The sequence below is a fragment of the Equus przewalskii genome, chromosome 14 (assembly GCF_037783145.1).
Source record: "Equus przewalskii isolate Varuska chromosome 14, EquPr2, whole genome shotgun sequence".
Lineage (NCBI taxonomy): Eukaryota > Metazoa > Chordata > Mammalia > Perissodactyla > Equidae > Equus > Equus przewalskii.
This window is the reverse complement of record NC_091844.1, coordinates 16,512,949-16,533,447: the sequence shown is the minus strand read 5'-3', so window position 1 is coordinate 16,533,447 and position 20,499 is coordinate 16,512,949. Positions and strand designations below refer to the sequence as shown.

Here is a 20,499-nt window from a genome sequence, read left to right as displayed (position 1 = left end):
TTTTCTTTTTTTTCTTTTTGCCTTACTTCTTTCAGTCTTTCTTGTAGGGTAGAACTAGTAGCAATGTATCCTTGCAGATTTGGTGTGTTTTAAAAGTTTTTATACCATATTTGCTTTTGAAATATCATTTTTATAGGTATAGAATTTTTGATTGACACTTGTTTGTCAATGCTTCCAAGATGTTGTTCCACTGTCTATGAAATCTGCTGACATCCTTATCTTTGTACATAATATTTTTTTTCTCTCACTTCTTTCAAGATATTCTTATCATGACTCTGAACAATTTGATTATGATGATGAGTTTTGGTGCATTTTTCTTCTGCTTGCAGTTCAGTGAGTTTCCTGGATCTGGTCATTTATAATTTTGTTCAAATTTGGATTATTTTTGGCTATTATTTCTTCAAATATTTTCCCTGTTTCTGACCCTCCTTCTCTTTAGGACTCCGATTAAGTATACGTTATCCACTTGAAGCTGTCCTATAGCTCACTGATGAACTTGCCATGTTTTTGGATTCTTTTTCTTCTTTTTCGTGTTGAATAGTTTGTATTGTTATGTTGCCATGTTTACTAATCTATTCTTCTGTCATCTCTGATTAATTCTACCCAGGTTTTTTATATCATCTTTTGTCATCTCTGAATTAATTCTCTCCAGTTTTTATATCAGACACCCTGAGTTTTCATCTCTTAGCAGTTCACGTTAACTCGATTCTTTAATATCTTCTATGTTTCTACTTAAATTTTGAACCTCTGTAATACAATTGTAATAACTTTTAATGTTCTTTCTTGCTAAATTAAGATTTGTGTCAGTTCTGGGTTGCTTAAATTGATTAATTCTCCTCATTATGGGTCATATTCCTGCTTTTTGCACACTGCTAACCTTTCATTGGATACAAGGCCTAGTGAATTTTACTTTGTGCTTATAACACCCCACTGTATTGCTATAAATATTCTTTTTTTTTCTTTTGAGGAAGATTAGCCCTAAGCTAACCTCTGCTACTGATCCTTCTCTTTTTTCCTGAGGAAGATTGGCCCTGAGCTAGCATCGGTGCCAATCTTCCTCTACCTTGTATGTGGTACACCTGCCACAGCATGGCTTGACAAGGAGCACATAGGTCTGCATCCGCGATCTGAGCTGGTGAACCCCGGGCTGCCGAAGTGGAACGTGTGAACTTATCTGCTGTGCCACCGGGCTGAGCCCTGCTATAAATATTCTTAGGCTTTGTTCTAGGACATAGCTAAATTATTGGAAATAGTTTGATTCTTTTGAGTCTTGCTTTTACAGTTTGTTTGTTGGGAGTAGAGCAGTATTTAGTCTAGAGCTTAATATTCCCCATTACAAAGACAAAGTTCTTCTGAATACTGTACTCAAAGTCCTGTGAATTAGAAGGTTTTCAAATCTGCTTGTGGAACCAGGCTCTGTTCCTGGCCTTGTGTGACTGCCAGGTACTGTTACCTCCAATTTCCTTGGAAGGTTCTTTGCTCAGCCTCAGGGAGCTTCCTCATAGACATGCACCAGTCAGCTCTCTGTTGACTATTCTCGATGAAGTATCAGCAGATATTGGAAGTTCTCTCTATCTCTGCAGCTCTTTTTTCTGTGGTAATCTTGAAACTGACTCAACACAAGGTTGACATAAGGGAAGCCATATTGTAAAAAAGAGACCATGCTGTAACTTTGAATGACGTCTGACTGACTAACCCAGCTGGATTTGCACCCTCCAGGAGATCCACGTGTTCTATTTATTTCATGACCCCTGCTAGTCAATATACCTCTCAGCTGCGATAAGACGATATCTTTGTTCTTCTGAGTTCCCTAGAAATGTGATGAACCCCCAAACAGAGAGTCTATGCTGATAGCCATCACTGATGAAAACTGAAAGATCTGGTGTGGCAACTCCTGGTCTGTAACACCAGAGGATCAACATTGCTAACCCCCTCCCTTGTAACCCACGGGACTATATAACTTCTTCAATATTCTGTGCCCCCTTTAAGATGGTTCTTCTGGACGTTAGTTGCTTACTTTTCCTCTTGCTAGCAAGCTGTAATATTATGCCCTTTCTCTGCCACCACCTTGCCTCTTGACGATTGGCTTTTGTCTTGTGGCGAGCAGATTGTGCCCTTTGTGTGGTAACACGCTGTCCTGCAAAATTTAGCTATTTCGGTCTAACTGGACTTTCAGCTTTGTTTCCTCAACCAGGGAGTCCACTGGGCTCTTCCTGAGTTCCTCCTCCTTGTGCTGCAGCCTGAAAACTCTCTCATGGCAACAAGCTGGTACAATCATAAGACTCAGCTCGTTTGTTTCTTTTCTGTCAGACTGTCCTTCATTGTCTGATGTCCAGTGTCTTTAAAACCATTTTTTCAAAGATACCCACACACACATGTACACATACACTCATACACAAACACACACAGGCGTGGGATGTAAATTTCATCCTTGTTACCCCATTTTGCCTGGAAGTGGATGTCCTCTTTATTGATGCTAAAGACTAAATATTTGAGTCCTCTCAGATTCATGTGTTAATTCCTAATCCCCAATGTGATGGTATTAGGAGGTGGGGCCACTACCAGGTGATTAGGTCATGAAGGTGGTGCCCTCGTGAATACGATTAGTGCTCTTACAGGAGAGAGCCTAGTCAACTCCCTTACCCCTTCCACATGTGAAGACAAGCAAGAAGAGGGACATTTATGAACCAGGAAGTGGGCTTTCATCAGACACTGAATCTGCTGGTACTTTGATCTTAGGCTTAACAGGATCTAGAACTTCGAGAACTAAATTTCTGTTGTGTATAAGCCACTCAGTTTATGAGATTTTTCTGTTAACAGAATTGATTTTTAAAGTTGTGGTGATTCTATTTCTGATTTCTAGAAATTTGGCTCCTTTTCAAATCTGCAGTGACATTTAATTTTACGTTTCCCATACCTTGCACACAATGTCAAATTTGTAATTTATTTCTTTAATTAAGCTGTCATAATTTCATAATTCCAAAATCTGAAATCTGGACAGAACTCTTACTTCTTTGTTATTTTTGTTGTTTGTCATATGTATTCAAATTATTTTATTTTCTTGGATGCCAAGATTACTTGATTTCTTGGTATTATGATCTTTAAAAAGTTATTAATGAGGTTTCCTGAGGACTTAGAATGATGTGCCCTTCTCCAGAACAGCTTTCATTTGGGGCCTGTACCAGTAGGAATATCTTAACCAAGTTCCCAGTTTGGAGAGTCCAGACCCATAGAGGCCATGCATACATGGAGTAAAAATCCTTGCAAAGGTTGATCTGCAGCCATAACTCCCCAGAGAAGTCTTATTTGTTTTTTTCTCTCCATTTCTGCAATGAATGAAGAGCCCTCTTTTCAGTTCCTCGCAGTTGTGGGAAGCATAGGTTGCATTTTCTCTTTCCTTGACTCTTCATTTGAGATTAGAGTCCCTCTGGCCACTAGCTCAAATTAGGGCCCCATGTGTCTTTCCAAATGAATAATTCCTGATCCTGTTTTCTATGTCTCTGGGCCTTGCATAGCCCCAAAGCTAAGCTCAAGTGTTTGCAATGTCCTTATGTATTGTTAGGATAAAAATGGCTTTAGAGGCCAGTCATACGCTGGTCACAGATTTAAAAAAAAAAATTGGGCCCAAAATTCTCTGTATGGTCTTCTAGCCTCCATCCCTCCTTCACTCTGTCCCTCCCTCCCTCAGTCACTTCCTCCCTTCTTTCCTTCCTTCCTTCCCTTTCCCCTTCATCCTTCCCTCCTTTCCTTTATTTTTTTGTTTTGTAGTATTTTTTCAACATGTTTTATTTTTTTCACCAGGATTGTTGATATGAGGAAGCTTGCCCATCATTTCTGGAAACAGAAATCATTTGAAAATATTTTTGAATTTTAGAAGCTCTTCATTAGATTATCCAGCAGTTTGTAGTTTTAGAGATTTAAGTTGACTTGTGTGTATTATAGTCATACACATTTTTGGTGATGATATTTTTGGCTTTTCGTTTGCATTAGATCCGTTCACAACCCACTGAGCATGCACTTTGCTTCTATCCTCACTGAGTGTTTTGCATAGGCCCCCGCAGGCCCAGATCAACTGCTCAGGTTTTATAAGAGGGGCCTTTGTAGTGTGAGCTGAGCTGCATCAGGCAGGCAGGGACACCAAGATGATGTCGCTGACACAGTTCCTTATATCTGTGTTGCTCTGGGTCTCAGGTGAGAAATTTAAAAGTGCCTCAGTTCTTTTGGAGTAATATCTTTTTAGAGGTAAAAAATTAATTTTAAGAAATACTGGCCATTTCCAAAATAGACCCAATTATGTGCTGACCTGTAATATCATTAGAAGGCACATTTTAGATTTCATATTTCAATGTGTCTATGATAAAGTATGTGTGTATCATCACAATCCATTTGTGATTGCAGGTGCCTGTGGGGACATCGTGATGACGCAGTCTCCAGACTCCTTGGCAGCGTCTCTAGGACAGAGAGTCGAGATGAAGTGCAAGGCCAGTCAGAGTGCTAGCAGCAGCTTGGACTGGTACCAGCACAAACCAGGACAGGCTCCTAAGCTGCTCATCTACAGAGCATCCAGCAGAGCGTCTGGGGTCCCCGACCGATTCAGTGGCAGTGGATCTGGGACAGATTTCACTCTCACCATCAGCAGCCTCCAGGTTGAAGATGTGGCAGTTTATTACTGTATGCAGTCTAATACTGCTCCTCCCACGGTGCTAAAGCCTCGAACACAAACCCCCTCCCCCAAACCATGGGTCAGTGAGTCTTTTCTGCACCAGCTGCTTCCTCTGCACACAGCCGTGAACATGCACATTCCTCTATCTACCTGAGAGGTGGTATCTCCTGACTTATTCCTTGAAGAATTTGTCAGGCCCTGGATAAAATTAGGTGAGTTTGCTCTTTCTGGATCCCTTTTTGTGGGAGATTATTGAAAAAAAATGCTGTAAATATCCGTAGAAATCAGGAGGTTTTGTGTCATAGGTTCCTGCATGTTTTCCATGGACTGTCCCAATGATGAAGTCAATAAGGCTTGTCTCATCCTCTGGAGAAGGGTTCAGTGAATTTTCTACCCTGATGGGTCAATTCTCCCTTCTCTGTGCCTCTTTGACTCTGGAACATTTCTATTTTAATTCCTGATTCTCCTGGTCTCCTTTCTTTATCTGTAATCGACCTTCTAACTCTTGGACTGTCACAATAATAAACACTTGAAGTCTCCTATTCAAAACCTTCCACAGAAGGTAGTATCCCTCTCTTGCTTCTTCCTTTCTTGGACACTGTTTTCCAGCCAAGCTTTTCTGGTCACTGTCAGTGATGTTACTTTCCTACTCTATCTCCTTTTGTACCACCGTCTTATCTTCTCTCCATTTCCTCCAGTGTAATCATTCTTACAAAGGCAATTCTCTAATTCTTTATCCCTGTCACTCTAGAAATAGAAATATCTCTATTACTTTTTCTGATAATTTGTCAACTTTCTCTTTAAATCCATCCCATTGGGCACCCAAGTCTAAATTTGTGACTGAAGGAAATTGTGGCTCTATGTGTGGGAAACTCAGTCATTTTAGTATTATTTCTTCACCTACTTCTCAAATACACGGGTTAATGACATTTAGCTTCAGGAAAGATCACAGCAAACCTGATCAGGGTACTCTGAACACTCTTACCTGAATGACAGCTTCTCATAATATTCAGAAATATATTTAAAGTATTGATATGGAGGAATCCATGTCATTCATTCATTCAAGATATGTTTTTCAAGTGCCTTCTCTGTGTCAGAAGGAAAAATACCTGCTTTCATTCCAGTTGGGGGAACCAGACAAGAAACACGTGCATTAGTAAATATTTACTCTGTTGTTTTGTAAATGATATGAAAAAGAATAAAGCAAGAAATGGGTAAAGGCTAGAGGCGGTACGAGAGAGTACAAATTTAAACCTGGATAATGTAGTTGTTAGCTATTGTCGTGTAATAAACCACTCACAAAATGAAGTGGCTTAAAATGGTAGTGTTTTTATTGTTATTATGTTTATGGATCAGCTGATTAGCTCTGTTAATATGGGCCAGACTTGATTGATCTTGGCTGGCTTGCTTGTCTTTTTAAAGTCAGCTGACAGGTCAACTGGTGCTAGTTAATATAGAACGGCTCATATTTCTTTCATCTCTTTCACATTTCCATAGTTGGCTGACCATCAGTGGGGCTGTCTGGGTGACCAGACCTCATGTCTCTCATCAACAGGCAGACTAATCCAACTTCCTATGGCAGTTGACTGAGAGAGAAAGTAAAACCACATAAGGCATCTTCAAGCCTAGACTTAGTGCTGTCACAACGTCCCATTTGGTGCTTTCTAATGATCAATGCAATTGTTCCTATTGAAGGAGAGGGTAAATAGTCCCTCCCTGTTGATAGGAGGAAATACAAAGTTATATTGCAAAATGCATGGAGATAAGGGGGCATCAGGGATTGCCCTTTGCAACAGGTGATCCATCTGTTCAATGAATTTACTATAGAAGGTCATGGAGAAGATTAGACTGGGTTGGTATGACAAAATCAAAGTCTTAATGTGGTGAGGTAATATGCCATAGAAACATCTCCAGGCAATAGAGTTCTAGTTAAAGAAAACGGCATATTTCTGGGGCAGAAATGTGAGCAGCATGTTGGAGAAAAAGAAGGAAGCCAAAGTTGCTAAAATGCAGTGTGAAAGGGGGAGAGTAGTGGAAATAAGATCCAAGAAATAATGAAGAGGACGCATTGAGTAGGACTTTGTAGACTTCTCTATGATTTGGGATTTATTTTGAATGATGTAGTAAGTGGGATAGCTTCTGTGTGTAAGGGAGTCATTATAAAGAAGGATCATGGAATTTAAGATGAGTATGGAGAGAAGTGAGAATATCAGGGCCTGAGGGACACAGAAAATGTAGATTTTCTACATTTTCATAAAGGTCATACATAAAGGTCAGCAGATTTCTTAAAATATAATTTTCAAAGAACAATAAAATTTTGACTCTCTGGGATAAATAGTAATAATGAACATGTGTTAAGTAATTTGTTTTACCTTACATGATATGAGGGAAATAGGAAGATATTATAACTGGCTCAAAGGAAAAATCAAAACAGCATGGATATAAATGGAATAAAGGAATGAATTGCAAATGGGGACAAACTAAGTAGATTTCCAAGGGGAGGTAAGAAAGTCAATTAAATCTCTACTAGACGGCACAGAATTCAGGTATCTATGTTTCTTAAAATTTATGAAGATTTGCAAAATAGCTCGAAGACAATATACGTGGGTAGAATCTGATAACCCAGAGAGATGTGGTATAGACCTGCCTAATTTTCCATTGAAACACAACATTTTTTTTCCCTATGGATTTCAGGTCCTGATGAAGGCTAGCTATTATTGACAACAGCATACTATATGGAGGGAGCTGCAGAGCTCCTAGAAGTGGCCAAGGGTGAAATCCTGAACATTTTGAGGATAAAGAAGTTGCAGTCATTTTCTAATGACATGTCTAAGGTATGACCATGGAAGTGAGTGATCAAGATTGGGTGAGAAGAGACAGTTGGAGGAGAATCGATCAAAGAGCTGAGAGATCAGGATAAAGGAAGGATCATACATACATATATTAAAATTACCAGGAATTGTGATAGGCATGGGGTTGAAGTGAGTGTCTGTGAGCCAGGAACTAAAATATCCCAGAAATGAGAAGAGACTTTGGAGCTGGTAGATGATTGCAACAAGGAATGACACGGGGTGCTGTAGTCTACCTACACAGAATTCAATAATAATAATTTTTTTTATTCTTTATCCTTTAGGTAGGAGGTTTGGCAGAGACCTCAAAATGGCAAGTGAAGGGGGCAACATGAAGTACCTGAGAAGGCTGCAGGGGAAGCACTGTACTCAGGGGAGACCAGAAGTCTAAACAGCACACAAGCTAAGGGAGCACTCAGAAGAGATGGAAGGTATAGGGCTTTCAGTGGTTGAGAAGGGCTGTGAATTGGCAAGGTTTTGAAAATCCTGCTCTTTAGGAATCTGAGCCTTTCATCTCTCAAGGCTTCCAAACATTTTTTTCTGCTCTCGTAAAATCTACTTTACTGTTCTTTTCAAATTTGAGAACTTTTCCATTAATAAAAGGAACTTATTCTTCACTTCTCAGTTTTGCAATAGGAGTCTTTTTTTATGCTATAATGTATTGGGAAACGTATAATTTGCATTTGTTCTATCACAAGGATAGGCATAGATCTAGCGTTTTCTCATTCCTGGGATGTTTTCTTTGGACCCACCTTAAATGGCAAAGTAGAGAAATAGGGGTGCTCAGTGGATAGTGACTACAAACTTGCCTGGAGAGGAGATTCTATTTGGGGAATAGCAGTAAAGGCAGTGGGAAGGGTGTTTGGGATCTGAGTAGAGAGCATTCGACGGGACTGCATGACCCAGCACTGAGACCCAGAGTTAGAGCTGAAATAAGATTTAAAGGAAGTGGATGGAAAGATAGAGAGGAGACTAGCTCTCTTTTGGAGTAAAAGGAGTCCCAGCTGCAGATTTTTAAACCAAACCATGCCAACTCGTTTGTTCCCTCAACAAAACAAAGCAAACAAGCAATAAAAAGTAACCCTCTATTTGTACAAGTAGCAAGTAAGCGAGAAGCAGCTGGGACACCTATCCCACCTGCTCTGGTAGGAAGGTTTATATTTGGGGTCATGTCATTATGAGAGTACATCTTGAGGTTGGAAAACTAATTATCTTTACCTTCCAGGCTGCTGATGATAAGAATGAAGTCTGTCCCAGACCCACTGCCACTGAACCGGGTGAGCACGCTGTTAATTGGAGTGGAAGCATTGTAAATGAGGGCTTTCGGGGGCTGCCCAGGTCTGTGCTGGCACCAAGCTAAGCAATGCTTCACATCCACGTAGAGGAGGCTTTCCGTCGCTCTGCAGCTGATGGAGACTCTCTCCTGGGGAGACTGGCAAAGACTCTGCGGCCTGAGTGAGCATGATGTACCCACTGGATCCTACAATTAGAGGCACATGGGACGGATCCAGAGATACTGTGCCACGCAAGGATAAAAGAAAAAAATCAAGATGAAATGTAGTTTCTGTGACAGGTGGACAGGTTTGTGTTGCTTGTAGCATTTATTTTATATCCAATTTTACAATTGTGGATCTTTCTGAAGAGGAGGATTACTTTGGTGGGAAAACCCCATCTCTGTGCTTGTAAATATTTTCTCATCTGAAACACAGTAGAGCAAGAGCCTGTGGATCTGGGATGGTGACACCACCTTGCAGCTCCTCCTTTTGCTTGATGTTGCTCAAGCTCCATCCCCCAGAAATGGCTCCATTTATGTGACTCAGATCACCTTCCCAGGTTGTGGTGGGGGCTGAGGGACACTTATGTAAAGAACCAAAGAATATGACAGTGAAGCTCATAAAGCACAGATTTGTGCTTAGAAATCTTGTAAGCTGTGCTTTTCCTACCTTTTTTTCCTTTGAGGAAGATTAGCCCTGAGCTAACATCTGCTGCCAATCCTCCTCTTTTTGCTGAGGAAGACTGGTCCTGAGCTAACATCCATGCCCATCTTCCTCTACTTTATGTGTGGGACGCCTGCCACAGCATAGCTTGCCAAGCGATACGTAGGTCTGCACCTGGAAACTGAACTGGCGAACCCCAGGCCACGGAAGCGGAACGTGCAAACTTCACCATTGCACTACCAGGCCGGGCCCTCTTACTGTTTAAATATGGCAGCAGTTGGTACCTATTGTCTTAGATTCTCTGATGAAACTAAGATGAAAATAGTTATATTTTAGCATCCCTAGTACTGTTGCTAGAAACAGAAATAAATTCATGATGAAGCATTTGTTGAAGTCGTACCCGTGCTAATTATCGTAATGCTCAACTCACAGAGTCTAAAATGTTTGCAAATAGAACTATATCTCAACGTCCCAGAAGTAGAGGCCTCCAATATCCAATTTTCCATGACTGGTGTACAGCAGTAGTGGTACCGGTAGGACTGACATTGTCCATCTGTGGTGGCAGTGTGTCAGATAAAATCTCTGTCTGTGATTTGTCCCAGACTGCACTTATGCCATCTAGCTCCCATGCCTTTCCTGTCCCATGTTACCTAAACTTCCCATCAAATCTGTAAGTCACAGAATATGGTTCAGTCTTTTCATTTTCTGCTTCCATAAGACCCAGTTGATTTTTGTTGTTCGCAACCAAATGCCCTGACTGATAAAAATATGTTTCCATATTTGACAGCATTAGATCTTCATCAAAGTTTTTTCCCACAAAATAATTGTAGTTGTATTTAGCCCTTTTTACTTCTATTAAAGTTTAGAATCATTTATGGGGTTGCAAAACAAGTCTCATTATTATATTGCTTAGGGTTATGTTATAGTTGTAAATAAACTCAGCAGAATTGATGCTTTCCTTCCTTCGTTTGTGTTTACATTTATTAGACAAATGCTAACTGAGAACCCACCATATACCACGCATTTTTCTGAGTACTGATGTTATAATAGTGATGGTGACCGATGAAAGACAAGAGCCACACTCTCAGGAGTGTCAGTGGTAGGGATATACACATTGATTAAGGAATGTTACCACAATGCAGAATTTGAGGTAAGAAATGTATAAATGAGGCCATTAGGAAGGGCATTCTAAGTGTCTTTTTTGTTTATCCTATACAAAATAGAAATATTTGGAAGCCTTTTAATCAGATAGATGACATGATGAAATTTGCCTTTAAAAAAGGTCATTCTTGTTTCAGTGTAGAACATTTTGGAGAGAAACGAGAATAGATGCAAGAACAGGAGTTAGGAAGTTGCTTTAGGAATCTAGAAGACAGATGCTAATGTCTTGGTCTAAGACCATGACTGTGAAGATGGAAAGAACTGATGGATTTGGGCATATGTAGGTTGTAAAGTTTGCTATGAGGGTTGAGGCAAAGAGCAGTGTCAAAGATGTGTGCAGTGTTTCTGGTTTACACAACAAGATGTACGGTGTGTCCTTTCTTCAGATGGGATTTGGCAGGATTGGGTGTTGGGAGGAGAAAGATAATGAGTTATATTTATATTGTAAAGATAGTGAGTTTGAGGTGCCTTTGAAACATCCAAGAAGAAATTTAAGAGATTGGAAGACAAGTCTGAATTGGAGATATCAGTTGTTGCAAGATGTACTCCTTTTACCCAGTCATATGAACTTAATACAATTAGTTTCTGTTATTCATTTTCTTTTTTGTGTTTGTGTGTGAGGAAGATTTTCCATGAGCAAACATCCATTCCCAATCCTCCTCTTGTATTTTTTTTTTTTTTGCTTGAGCAAGATTAGCCTTGAGCTAACATCCATCTCAATCTTCCTCCACTTTGTATGTGGGATGCCCGCACAGCATGGCTGATGAGTAGAGTAGGTCCGCACCTGTGATCTGAACCCAAAATCCTGGGCCACCAAAGCCAAGTACGTGGAACTGAAGCCACTCAGCCACAGGGCTGGCCCTCTCATTTTCTTTTTTATTCATTCACTTATTCAACAAATCTTAATTGACCAAATACTCTGTGTCAAGTACTGTGCCAGGCACTTTGTGGATATAATTTTTATCAATAAAATTGTGAAATTATAAGAAATTTTATTTTAAAATATAACAACGAAAAGTAGACAACACACACATATGAACATTATTTGTTGAATAATATTCTAGTGCTCCTCAAGATATTGTCATATGTAGCATATTTCTGGTCTCTCCCTTCCCTGAAACCCAATGTATCCTTTACTAATCATAACCTTTACTTCTCCTCAAAATTAAATGCTATCTCTGACATTTCTAGTAATCACTTTCTGGATTTTACATTCTGGATCTCTAAACCATAAAGCTTTGTTTGTTATGGCTCTTTATATAAATAGAGCAAAAAGACTCTGAATAGCCAAAGCAATTCTGGGAAAAAAGAATAAAGCTGGAGGTATCACACTCCCTGATTTCAAAATATACTACAACGCTATAGTAATCAAAACAGACACACAGACACACAGACACACAGATCAATGGAACAGAACTGAGACTCCAGAAATAAACCCCCACATCTATGAACAGCTAATTTTTGACAAAGGAGCCATGAACATACGATGGAGAAAGAAAAGTGTCTTCAGTAAATGGTACTGAGAAAACTGGACAGCCACAGGCAAAAGAATGAAAGTAGACCATTATCTTACACCACACACAGAAATCAACTCAAAGCGGATTAAAGACTTGAATGTAAGACCTGAAACCATAAAACTCCTGGAAGAAAACATTGACATCAGTCTTTGCGGTGTCTTTTTGAATATCATGTCTTCTCGGGCAAGGGAAACAAAAGAAAAAATAAACAAATGGGACTACATCAAACTAAAAATCTTCTGCACAGCAAAGGAAACTATCAACAAAATGAAAAGGTAACTCACCAACTGGGGGAAAATATTTGAAACTCATATTTTGGATAAGGGGTTAATATCCCAATTATATAAATTCCATACAATTCATCAACAAAATAACAAAAAATCTGATTAAAAAATGGGCAGAAGATCTGAACAGACATTTTTCCAAACAAGATATACAGATGGCCAACAGGCAGATTTAAAAGATATTCAACATCCCTATGTATTATGGAAATGAAAATCATATTGTATATTTCTATATAATCTTTTGTGACCAGCATATTCTCCCCCGCTTTCTTAAGATATAGTTGAGAAATAACATTGTGTAAGTTTAAGGTGTTCAGCATGTTGATCTGATACACCAAAGCTTGCAAAAGGATTACTACCATAGTGTTAGCTAACACCTCTATCACATCACTTAATTACCATGATTTTTTTGGTGAGAGTATTTAAGATTTACTCTCTTAGCAACTTTCAAGTATATAACCCAGTACTATAAACTATAATCATCAAGCTACACATTAGATCCCCAGGACTTATTCATCTTATAAGTGAAAGTGTCTACTCTTTGTCCAGCATCTCCGCATTTCCCCCACCCCCAGTCCCTAGTGACCAATGTTCTAGTCTCTGTTTCTATGACTTCAGCTTTTTTAGATTCCACATGTAAGAGATAAGTGTTCCTGTTGTTCCACATCCTTATTAGCATTTGTTATTGTCAGAGTTTTGGATTTTGGTCATTCTAATAGGTGTGTAGTGGTATGTCATTGTTTTAATTTGCAATTCCCTAATGACCCTAATGTGGAGCATGTTTTCATATGCTTATTTGCCACCTCTATATATTCTTTGGTGAGATGTCCATTCAGATATTTTGCCACTTTAATTGAGTTGTTGGTTTTCTTATTGTTGAATTTTAGAATTCTTTGTAAATTTTGGATACAACTTTTTTATTAGACATGTGTTTTGAAAATATTTTCTTTCATTCAGTGGCTCGGTTCTCATTCTCTTAACAGGATCTGTCACAGGGCAGAAGTTTAATTTTAATGAAGTCCCACTTATACATTTTTTCTTTCATGGATTATGTTTTTGGTGCTGTATCTGAGAAGTCATCACTAAACTCAAGGTCACTTAAATTTCCTCCTATATTGTCTTCCAGAAGTTTTAAAGTTTTAATTTACATTTAGGTCTATGATCCATTTTGAGCTAATTTTTGTGAAAAGTGTAAGGTCTGTGTTTGGTTTCTTTTTTTTTTGAACATGATGTCCCATTGTTCCAGCACCATTTGCTGAAAGAACTGTTCCCCATTGAATTGCCTCTTTTGCTTTGTCAAAGATCAGTTGACTGTATTCGTGTATAGGTCTATTTCTGGGCTCTCTATTGTGTTTAAGTGATCTGTATTTGTCTACTCTTTCACCAGTGCCAAGCTGTCTCAATTGCTGTAACTTTATAGTAAGTCTTGAAGTCAGGTAGTTCCAGTCCGTTGACTTTGTTCTTCTTCAATACTGTATTGTCTGTTCTGGGTTTTATTTTGGTTCTAATTAAAGATTGTAATATAGCCAGTTTAGTTTCCTTTTCCCATCTTGACATGTCCATGTTTGTTGTTCGTTTTTAAAAAAATAAACTATTTGTGTTAATTGCAAAGTCTTAAATCCCAGGGGGACTTGGGTATCTGCTTTCTGTGATTCTGCTGTTACTTGTGTTGTTCACATTCAGGTAGTCTTGTTTCCTTGTGTATCAGGAAATCTCTGACATCTTGCTCATGTTGGCCCTTCAAAAATTATTTATGAGGTCTCCTGAGAGTTTAGAATGGATATGTCCTCCTCAAGAGATGTTTTCTTTTTGTTTATTCCTGGTGCTTGGGGGCTCTACTAGTAGGACAGGCTAAATCAAGTTGAAAGTTGGAAAGTTCCAGACTCACTTAGGCCATGCATGCTTGGGATGTGATCCCATGTGGGGCCTGATCTACAACTTCCTAGGGAAGGGTTTTTTTTCTTCTTGATTTCCTCTTTCATCTCCAGTTCTGCAACAAATCTAAGCAGTTGTCCCTGCAGTTAGTTCCCAGAAGTTGAGCAGAGAGGAGAGTTCCGTCCAGATTTGGTTTACTCTTATCCTGAGAGATCCTGAGGGGCTTCAGCCTAATGTAGGATTGATCTCCCTCAGAGTTTCTTACCTGGATGGTCTCTGGGCCTCCACTTCAGCCTCTGTGGCCTTTGCATGGCCCTGGCACCCAAGCTCACGGGTTTGTAGTATACTTTGATGCCTTCAGGACAAAGCAACTGTAGCAATAAAATATTTTTTGGTTATAGAAAATCCAACATTTCCCATTGTCTATCTTTTCAGAGCTTAAATGCTTTTAAGGACACACACACACACACATGATGTGTATGTGTGTATTTAACAGAGAGGCTCTTTGTTGGATTGTCTTGTGTTGGTTGCGGCTTGTGTAAGAGAATGCTATTGATTTTGAAAAATGTTTTATATTTCAACAGGTTTCTGAATACATATTGGAAATTGCAATTTCTAAATTTATGTGTATGTCTTTCATAGTCAAACAGTCACATTTTCTGATGCTATTTTTGACTCTTTCTTTAAATTACATACTTCCACAACCACGGCTATGATTTACTTTCATAATCACTGTTTGTTTGCATGGTCTCCTCTGGGCCCTGGCTTGTTGTCCAGAGCTTTACAAATGTGTTATTTCTCTCCAAAATGTGCACTGAGCTGCATCAGACAGTGCATCGGCAGAATGATGATATCACAGGCCAAGCTCCTCATGTTTTTGCTGCTCTGCATTTCAGGTGAGAGATTTAAAAGTACCTCAGTCTATCCAGATTAATATTTTGGTTGATTAGAAAATGATTTTAGATGCAGAGTGAAATAAGAGTTATTTCCAAGAGTTATTAGGTATAATATGGTCTGTGGGGCATGTAACATTGTAAAAAATGTTTTAAAATTTCTTGACATAATAGATGTATGTATGGTCACTCTTCATTCCTGCTTGCAGGTGCCTGTGGGGACATCATGATGATCCAGGCTTCCCAGTTCTTGGCTGTTTCTGCAAGAGAGAGATTCACCATCAACTGTTGAGTCCAACCAGAGCATTAGCAACTACTTATCCTGCTACCAGAAGAAACCAGGACAGAATCCTAAGCTGCTTAGCTCCTCAGCATCCACCCTGGCAACTGGGGTCCCTGACTGACTCAGTGGCAGTGGATCTGCAACTGATTTCACTCTCACCACCAGCAGCCTCTAGGCTGAAGATGTAGCCAACTTTTACTGTCAGCATTGTTATAGCTCTCCTCTCACAGTGCTTCAGCCTTGGACACAAACTTCCTCAGGTCTGCTTGTCAGCTTGTCAGCCAGTATCTAAAGCACCAGCTGCTTCCTCCCCTTGCAGCCCTGGACTTGTGCACTTTCTCTGTCTGCCAGAGAAGCTGTGTGTCCTGACTCACTTATGGGATGGTTTGCAGGGCTCAGGAGGTAATTGAGTCTCTTTGACACCCTGTTGTGGAAGGTCCCTACTGGAAAATGCCATTAAGACCTCGGTGTTAGTTTTCTATAGCTGCTGTAACAAATTACCATAAACTTAGTGGCTTAAACATTAGAAACATATCAGTTCACAGTTCTGGTGGTCAAAAGACCAAAAAGGGTCTCACTGGACTAAGACATTGGCAAGGCTGCTTTCTCTTCTAGAAGCTCTAGGAGAGAATCTGTTTTCTTGCCTTTTCCTGCTCCTAGAGGCTTCTTAAATTCCTTAACGAGTGGCCCCCTTCCTCCATGTTTAAAGCCAACAACATTGCATCTTTCTGACCCTGCATCTATAGTCCTGTCTTTCCCTGATGACAGCCAGAAGAGATTCTCTGCTTTTAAGGATTTATATAATTAGATTGGGCCCACCCAGATAATCCAGGAGAATCTCCTCATCTCAAAATCTTTACCCTTAATCACATCTTCAAAGTTCCTTTTGCCACCCTGTGAGGTAATATACTACCAGGTTCTTGAGTTTAGGGCCTGGACAGCTTTGGGGGCCATTATCATGTCTTCCCACAGCCTCCTTTGGACTCTTCTCTTACGTTGTCAGGAACTTTGTCAGCATGTTTTGTTCAGTTAGATGCACAGGCCTGAACCCAGTCAGGCTCCAGCTCAACTCACTGGTTTATAAGATCCAATGAGATTTATGCCCTGATGAATCATTGTACCCTGATGAATCACTTCCCAGCGACTTCTTGCCTCTAAATTTTCCTGTTTAATTTCTTCTCAGGCTCCTTTCTTTCCTCTTTTCCTCGCTATTATAGAAATCTTGGAGCTTCAGCTTCAAAACGTCCACCACTGACCCGGATCTGCCTCTCGTCGTGCCTCCCTTTGGACCCTTTTTTGCCATCCAGGCCTTTTGCTTAATGACTTCTGATTGTGCTTTTTGTAGTCCTACCTCAGTTTCTTTGCTTACTACTGCTTTTATTTTGAAAGCAAAATAAAGCGAAGAAAAAAGGAAAATGACTCCATTAGTCATATTTCTTCTTGTTTTAAAAACCATTCTCTAATTCTGTAATCCTATGTATCATTTGGTACAGATTGCCCCATGATCTTAATTCTTCAGGTATCATATTTTTTCTCTCAGCTCTGATGTTTCACGTCCAAGTGACCTTGAGTAAGTTACTTAACTCCTCAGTGACAAGATTTTCTTACACGTAAAATGGATATAATAATTGTATCTCTCTTTTTTTTAAAATGATTTTCTTTTTTTCCTTTTTCTCCCCAAAGCCCCCCAGTACATAGTTGTATATTCTTTGCTGTGGGTTCTTCTAGTTGTGGCATGTGGGATGCTGCCCCAGCGTGGTTCGATGAGCAGTGCCATGTCCGCGCCCAGGATTCAAACCAACGAAACACTGGGCTGCCCGCAGCGGAGCGCGCGAACTCAACCGCTCGGCCACGGGGCCAGCCCAATTGTATGTCTTTTTAATGAATGCCTGGCACATAGAAAACACTTGGGCACCACCACCATTGTCATCTTTCACGAATGGCTCTTTCTTCCATGTTTATTACCATCCTCAATTTTTATCACACTAAGAAATATACTCTCAAACCTCATGAATCTTCCAGCTACCGATTTAACTCGGAAGCTGGAAGTTTAACATTTGTTGCTTCCATTTCTTTGTCTGCTCTTCTCTTGACTACTCTGCACAGTCTTGACTTTCAACCCACCACACATTGAAAGTCAGCCATGAATCTTGAATAATTTTCAGATTTAATAGGCATTTTTTAGTCATTAGCTGAGTTGTCATTACTTTGATATTTGGATAATAATGATCACATCATTTATGACATGCTTTACACTTCTCATTTAATACTCACAAAAACCATGTGAAGTATACTTTATTGTAATCCACACTGTCACTGGAGCTGCTTGGATGGTGTACCAGTGGTGCCTAAATACCCATTCACCTTTCTGGCACAGATAGAGTACCAAAGAAAAGTCTGGGGATCTTGATAAAATACAGATTCCCAAACCCAAATTCTGAGAATCATGACCAGTTTGACTGGATTGTGGCTCAAGATTCACGTTGTTAGCAAATTTCCCAGCTGATTTTGATATGCAGCTTATCTGAGAAACACTGAGCATCCTCTTTGATTATGCGACTCTTTGCAGGTTACTTTTTGTGATTGAGTTCATTCATTTGTAGAGTAATCTTGTCTGAAACAATCCTTGTTTATATCAATTGCCTTAGTGTCTTGTCCAGTTTAGCATTTTCCTCAGACTTTTAATTTTCTAAAAAGTGTCATTATCAACACAGTACGTTGCATTACAGGCAGCCACCCGTCTCACGTGCCCTGGGTCTTTTCCCTTTCATTTTGGGACAGTTAATTTCTCCTACTCTCAGATGGTGATGAAGTAGGGTCATGTGTTGCTTAATGACGGGGATACATTCTGAGAAATGTGGTGTTAGGCAATAACAGTGAACACCATAGAGCATACTCACACAAACCTAGATGGTGTAGCCTATTACACATCTTGGCTATGTGGTACTAATCTTTTGGGACCACCATCGCATATGTGGTGTGCTACTGACCAAAATGACATTATGTGGTGCATGACTGTATTTGATATTCTGTCCCTGACAGATTCTTGTAGACTAGCCAACAGTGCTTTGGTCTGCTCTGTTGTCTGCAAGATATGTATAAATATTTCCAGTCTACTTGGAGCTAATATTTTATCACCTCAAGAGAAATGTAGGAGCTGTGGTGAAACAGGTGTCTTTAGTTTTCTACTTTACATACTGTACCATCACATGCATTCTAATCTCCACCAGACATTGTTGTATTATTTGCTTTCGACAATCAATCATACACATTTTAAAGCACTTAGGAGGAGAGAAAGAGTCTATTATATTTACTCAGATATTTATCACTTCTGTTGCATTTTTGTTCATTCCTCAAGTTTCAAGTTTCCTGTAGTGCTATTTCTCTTCAGACTGCAGAACTTTATTTCGCATTTCCATTAACTAGGTATGTTAGAAATAAATTCTCTTGATTTCCTTTCATCACAGTATGTCTTCATTTCCCATAATTCCCTAAGTATATTTTCACTAGATGTATGAAATTTTGGTTTGGTATTTATTCTGTTTTCTACTTTGACTCTATTATTCAATTGTCTCCTGTTTTTCATAGATTTTGATGAGAAGTCTGCATATGTTTGAATTGTTGTGTTTCTCTCTATACATCATTTTCCCCCTTATGTCTCCTTTCAAGATTTTTTTCCTGGTTCTTCAGCAGTTTGGTTATGACATGAACAGATGTGGAGTTTTTTGAGTATATCTCGTTAGAGTGTGCTGTACTTCTTAAAGCTATAAACTTACAATGCTCATCAAATCTGCAAATTTTCCTCCACTACTTTTCAAACATTTTTCTCAACTAGGCCCTGACTTTTGAGCTTTTCTATCTTTGCATTTTCCAATTTTAGCAAGAATCCTGCTAAATGAATTTAACCAGAATGCTCCCTCCTTGATATCTGATTGGGTTGCTCATTCTCCACCATCCCCCAGGTGATCTCTGATCATCCTGGCCTGCCTTCAGCAAGCATCTTGTCAGGTTGGTTTAGTCAGAATCACCCCTGACCCCTGATGTTTCCTCTTAGTAATTTTCTATCCACTGACCCCTACCTGCTCCTTGGCTACAAATTCTCATTTTTCTTATTGTATTTGGGGATGAGCCCAACCTCCCTCTTCCACTGTAGAACCCCATTGCAGTAGAGCCTACACCTATGTTGATGGTCTTGAATAAGCCTGCTTTACTGTTTTTAAAAAGTGTCGTGAATAATTTTTTCTTAAACGCTGTATTTTCAAGGCCATTTGATTTGCTAGACAAAAAACATTTGTTTGACTTCTATTTACTACTGATTAAAAAGTAGATTTGAAAAAGTTAGAAGTAAACCTAGAGAAAACTGACATCATGGAAATGCTAATTGATTTTTGCCTCAGAAGATAACCCTACTGCTTGTGGTTTTATTGCTCTGTAGGACATTAACCAGTTTTGCATCTTATTTATTAATATTATTGACTTATTCATGTGTGTGTGTGTGTGTGTAGTTATATATTCTTCTTTGAACCAGATTTACCACCTGGTCCTGCCATTAACAAGGTAAATGAATCTTTGTTACATGCTCACAATATATATGAATGAGAAATTTATTTTAGTTTTCTGACAAATTTATACCTTGGCAATATAAATGACAAAAATTTCACAATTGAGGGGGCCAGCCCGGTGGCGCAGTGGTTAAGTTTGCACACTCCACTTTAGTGGCCCAGGGTCCTCCAGTTTGGATCCCCTGAGGGGACTTATGCACTGCCTGTCAGGCCATGCTGTGGCAGGTGTCCCACATAAGATAAAGGAAGATGGGTACAGATGTTAGCTCAGGGCCAATCTTCCTTTGCAAAAAGAGGAGGATTGGCAGCAGATGTTAGCTCAGAGCTAATCTTCCTTGAAAAAAAAAAATTCAGTCAAAAGACAAAGAAGAGTAAATAAAACACGCCATTCCAGCCATATGCTGTTTATGCAAGCTGTTTCTAAAACAAATACATAAAATGATTGGAACAACTAATGCAATAGATGAAGACATAG

The 20,499-nt window shown here is 39.4% G+C and overlaps 1 gene segment (V, D, J or C); it reads left to right on the top strand.

The window, feature by feature from the left end:
- Positions 1-4,054: 4,054 nt before the first annotated feature.
- LOC103549967 (immunoglobulin kappa variable 4-1-like) lies at positions 4,055-10,406 on the top strand. The segment is given in 5 exon segments: positions 4,055-4,191; positions 4,399-4,875; positions 7,358-7,497; positions 7,797-7,943; positions 8,738-10,406. Coding segments are annotated over 2 exon segments (468 nt in total).
- The last annotated feature ends 10,093 nt before the right edge of the window (positions 10,407-20,499 follow it).